At 55.5% G+C, this 4,991-nt stretch overlaps 1 protein-coding gene across 1 annotated transcript; it reads right to left on the bottom strand.

Annotated features, from left to right (window-relative positions):
* Positions 1 to 315: 315 nt before the first annotated feature.
* Positions 316 to 2,724, bottom strand: mafaa (MAF bZIP transcription factor Aa). Its single transcript, XM_068743220.1, is given in 3 exon segments — positions 316 to 1,887; positions 1,889 to 1,977; positions 1,979 to 2,724. Coding segments are annotated over 3 exon segments (891 nt in total). The 5' UTR covers positions 2,150 to 2,724; the 3' UTR covers positions 316 to 1,256.
* Between the last annotated feature and the right edge of the window lie 2,267 nt (positions 2,725 to 4,991).

The raw sequence follows: 4,991 nt of genomic DNA, 5'->3' as shown, positions 1-4,991 counted from the left end.
TGACCCTCATCCGAGGCCTCGTCTGTGCAACTCATTATATTCCAACTTTATTTTACGCCATATTTATTCGTGGATTATATGTTAACAGTTTTAATTTTAAAATGTTGGATTTATTGTCAAATGACTGGAATAATGGTCGCACTTATTTTAGACTCAGCAAACAGGCCTGAGATGATTTCTGTCTGCAATAAAGGTTCATTTGATAAAAATTTTTTTTTCATTTGTTCGTTTTTGTTCGGTAAACCAAAAATACACGCACGTGCACGTGCGTGTATTTTTCCCATGCAGAATAAGGAATGAGCAGCGGCAGCGGGACGGAGTCGGGACAGAGCTTTTTATTAAACGTTATGAAAACAGGATTGTCAACAACGTTCCACTTTGTTTGTTGTTTGGTGACGTCATGACGTTCATTGAATAAATATAGAAATGATATGTACAGATATACATTAACAGTTCAATTGATGCTTTCAAATCTAATCGCGAAATAATAAAAACGTGATTAAAGGAAGGAAACTGTCGGCCCGATTGTGTTTGTCTCAGTAAAAATAGATTTCCGTTTCCGGTCGGACCTTCTGCACAATATTATCAGTGTGAGGAGCAGAACGAACCTCGGAACGCAGAGAGGATCCGGGTCCCTGCAGGACGGGACGAGCCCCCCCCCCCCCCCCGCAGCGTCAGTTTGGCGCATAGAGGTTTAGCAGCGGATGCGGTTCTGGATCGTCCAGAGAATGACGCTGCATGGCCAGGTCGGGTCCGTCTGAGCGCGTGCTCGTGCGTTAAACATGTTGCTAGGATACCACAGAGACAGTTCATGCTGCACAAACAAACATCTGAAGTAAGAGAAACTATTTACACGTTCAGATCCGGCTCGGTGCGGCTCTTTGTTCTCCTGTTTTTAAACAATAGAAAAGTTGATTGAAGACACGTCATGTCCCGCGGGCGGGTGGGGGCACCTCCCCGGCAGGACGGGGACGGGGACGGGGACGGGGACGGGGACGGGACCATGCTTTCCATGACAGGTGGATTTAAGACTAGAGGTTACCGTACATGTCCTGCATGCAGGGGGGGGGGGGGGGGGGGGGGTATTGCTTGTTGCGGGTCTTTTTTTGTTTTGATCAGTTTTAAGACGAAGTTAAGAGAGAAGTTAAGTCCAGCTACCTGATCCCGCGTGCTCACCTGTCCGGTGAAACACCTTTAAGACTCAAAACGCGCGCCTGAAGTCTCTGTGGAGGAATAAACCAAAGACACTCCGCAGGTCACATGAAGAAGTCCGCGCCGGCACCGGCACCGGCACCGGCACCGGCACCGGCCTGCTTCCCGGACGCGTCTCTCGGGCCGTAGGACCGGCTGGCCAGCTTCTCGTACTTCTCCTTGTACGCGTCCCGCTCCTTGGCGAGGCGCGCCACGTCCTGCTTCAGCTGCTCCACCTGGCTCTGCAGCGTGCACTTCTCGGTCTCCAGCATGTGTCTCTGCTGGACGCGCTTGAAGCGGCAGGACTGCGCGTACCCGCGGTTCTTCAAGGTGCGCCGTTTCTGCTTCAGGCGGATCACCTCCTCCTTGCTGAAGCCGCGCAGCTGCCGGTTGAGTTCGCGCACCGTCATGCTGACCAGCTGCTCGTCCGAGAAGCGCTCCTCCAGGCGGGCGTGGTGGTGGTGGTGGTGGTGGTGGGCCTGGTGCAGGTGGTGCCCCCCCGAGGCCGTGGACAGGTCCTCGCCCACGTACTGCTGCGAACGGAAGCCGTCGTAGGCCTGGTGGTGCTGATGGTGGTGCGCGTTCCCGATGAGGGCCTCCACCGCGTCCTCCGGGGTCAGGTTGAGCGCCTCGGGGTTGATGTGGTGCTGGTAGCTCGGGATCCAGTACAGATCCTCCAGCGGGGGCTTCCCCCGCGCCGCCGCCCCCCCCGCCGAGGCTCTGGTGGGGCTGCGCTCCGGGGCTCGGGGCGCAGAAGCTCGGCGATGACGGCACGGAGGAGCAGGGGCGTGCTGATCGGGGTGGAGGACAGCGAGCCCGACGGGAGGCGGTGCCCGTAGCGCTCCGCCTCCGGGGGCTCCTTCTTCACCTCGAACTTCATCAGGTCGAAGTCGTTCACGTACTCGATGGCCAGCGGGCTGCTGGGCAGCTCCGCGCTCATGGCGAGCTCGGTGGCCATTTCAGTCCATGCAGCCGACCCAACGGCGGGCCCCCCCCTCGGATGCAGATTGCGAGGCTGTATGGTGTATATATAGACTCACGCGCGCGCGCGCCCGCCCGCTGCAGGGCCGGTGGATAAACTTTTTAAGGCTGCTCTGCGCTAACTTCTATATATAGTGGCGTGAATTTACGCACGCATGTGAATGAACGGATCCACTCTGCTCGCAGGAGCCCCGGGGCGGAGGGAACGCGAGCCCGGTGAACCGGACACACCGGCCCGTCCTGTCCTCGCGTCACCTCCCGGTGATTTACTGTTATAAATATTCTCCCAGCACCTTGCCGTGCAGCTTGCTCAAGGAGTCCCGGGCAGAGAGGCTCAAAGTTCCACACCGGACGGAGCGTGGCGGTGCGTAAAGGTGCGCCAAGAAGCGCGCTGGAGTAGAGATCCGGAGGGACTGGCCCCGTTGTCTTGAATCTGAAAGCTGCGCTCCACGGTCCTGCCCCCGCCACCCCCCCCCCAACCCCACCCCTCACCGGGGCGCGCGGCTCACCTGGCCCGCTGACTGCGCGTTATTAAATCCAGTCCTCGCAAACTGTCCCTCACGGCTTCACGTAGAGTCAACGAGGCGCGGGGAGGCAACCCGTCTTATAAAGACCGCGTGGCCCCCGACACGCCCACCCAGAGGCGTGACGGGCCAATGGGAGGAGACCAGAGCGTCCCAGGCCGAGCGGAGCAGCGAGAACAGGTGCAGCAGACCCCCCCTCTAGTGACGGAGCAGGTGCTACTGCACGGAGGAACGGCTGGGAACGGGGAGACGGTCTTCTCCGTTTCACCGGAGCGTCCGTTACGTAACGGGGCTGCGCGCGCGAGCTCGTGTTTCAGAATCACTGCAGGGGTTAATCCGTCAGGTTCGCGCTCCAGACAGAAGCTGAAGGGTCACAGCATGAAAGCCCGAACCCCCAACCGGGTCAGGGTCCCGGAGGCTTCCAGAACGAACCGCGATTCAAGAAGGAACGCATCTTACCTTTGGAATGTGGAGGTGTATTCCAGAACAACTTCTGTCTTTAATCTCGTTGCATCATTCATGACGTCACAGCTCTGGTCGATCCCAAGCAGACCTCAGATCAGACCGAGACCGGGTACCAGAAGAAGTCCCGGATCAGAGAGGCCTCTGGAGGAGCGGGATAAGAGTCCTCAGGACCCGGACCTGGACCGGATTAAAGGGTCTCTAGAAGAACTGGAGACCCTGGTCCGTGGAGTCCGTAAAAACACTTACTGATCGATTTATTATTGGCTACACCTGATCAACAGCAGGTTTTCCTCCGTAAATTTAAATGAAAATATTTCTGCGGTTTAGTGACTTCAGTAAGAGATCATTGATTGGTGATACCCGCCCCAATAAAGGATCGAAAGGTTTGTGTGAAAACGACTAGAACCGTTTTATTAATGCGTACAAAATCGAATCATGTATCGATGACCGAAATAAAATGTTTTATTAGCTTCTGATCAGAATCTCACAGACAGCCCCGATCTATCAATATGGAACGAAGAAAAGAGGAGAAAACATCAATCGATATGAGGCCGCGCCTCCCGCGCGTGATTGGCTCGTGTCGCATTTTCATTCGTAATTAACCACAAACTACTTCCGGTCTCACCTCCGCGGATCGCGGAGCCGGTCTGACGGGGGAGAGCTGCTGAGCTCCCTCCGGTCCGACGTGCCCCCCCCCCCGGCCGGAAATCCGCTGGCGAGGATGAAAAGAAGGAGAGGTGGAGGGATGGAAATCTTTAGTTAAGGGTTTTCAGGATCCGTGCAGAGCTCAGCAGTCCGCATTGACCCCCCCATAAGAAGATCTGGGGGGGGGGGGGTCCACAGCCCGACTCGACTCACGTCAGGCTTTTCTTTGTCCTTCTGCCGTGGACTTCGCTGCAGATGCGTTTCTACCGGGTAAGCAGGGCAAGGTGAGGATCCGGGCCGGGGGGGGGGGCTTTGTTACCTCCGGGGGGGCTTTGTTACCTCCGCTAAGCCACGAGTGCTGCTGAGGAGGAATCAGCAGTCAGAGCGCGCGCACACGCACACACACACACACCCGTTTGTTCGTCAGCAGCTCCTGATGACGTCACTGACTGGTCAGCTGGGAGAGACAAGATGGCGGCGTCGATATAAATAATAATAATAATAATAAATCAGATTATTAGAGCAAACAGAATTAAAGAAAAAAACAAAGTGAAAAGTGAGTGGAAGCCTTTATCACTAATCACTAATCAATCAAACAGGTATGGGGCGTGTCCTGCTCGCTTTTTAGCATCCTATTGGCCGAGGATTCCAGGAAAACCTTAAAGGCAAAACCATCTTCTCACTTCAGCGGTTCAGGAGGACGTCCCTGCAGGAACGTCCCTGCATGGACGTCCATGAACGTCCCTGCATGAACGTTCCTGGACGTTTGTTCCTGGACGTTTGTTCTGGACGTTTGTTCCTGGACGTTTGTTCCTGGACGTTTGTTCCTGGACGTTTGTTCCTGGACGTTTGTTCCTGGACGTTTGTTCCTGGACGTTCGTTCCTGGACGTTCGTTCCTGGACGTTTGTTCCTGGACGTTCGTTCCTGGACGTTCGTTCCTGGACGTTCGTTCCTGGACGTTTGTTCCTGGACGTTCGTTCCTGGACGTTCGTTCCTGGACGTTCGTTCCTGGACGTTCGTTCCTGGACGTTCGTTCCTGGACGTTCGTTCCTGGACGTTCGTTCCTGGACGTTCGTTCCTGGACGTTTGTTCCTGGACGTTTGTTCCTGGACGTTTGTTCCTGGACGTTTGTTCCTGGACGTTTGTTCCTGGACGTTTGTTCCTGGACGTTTGTTCCTGGACGT

The sequence above is a fragment of the Brachionichthys hirsutus genome, chromosome 9 (assembly GCF_040956055.1).
Source record: "Brachionichthys hirsutus isolate HB-005 chromosome 9, CSIRO-AGI_Bhir_v1, whole genome shotgun sequence".
NCBI lineage: Eukaryota > Metazoa > Chordata > Actinopteri > Lophiiformes > Brachionichthyidae > Brachionichthys > Brachionichthys hirsutus.
This window is presented reverse-complemented; position numbering and strand designations above follow the sequence as displayed.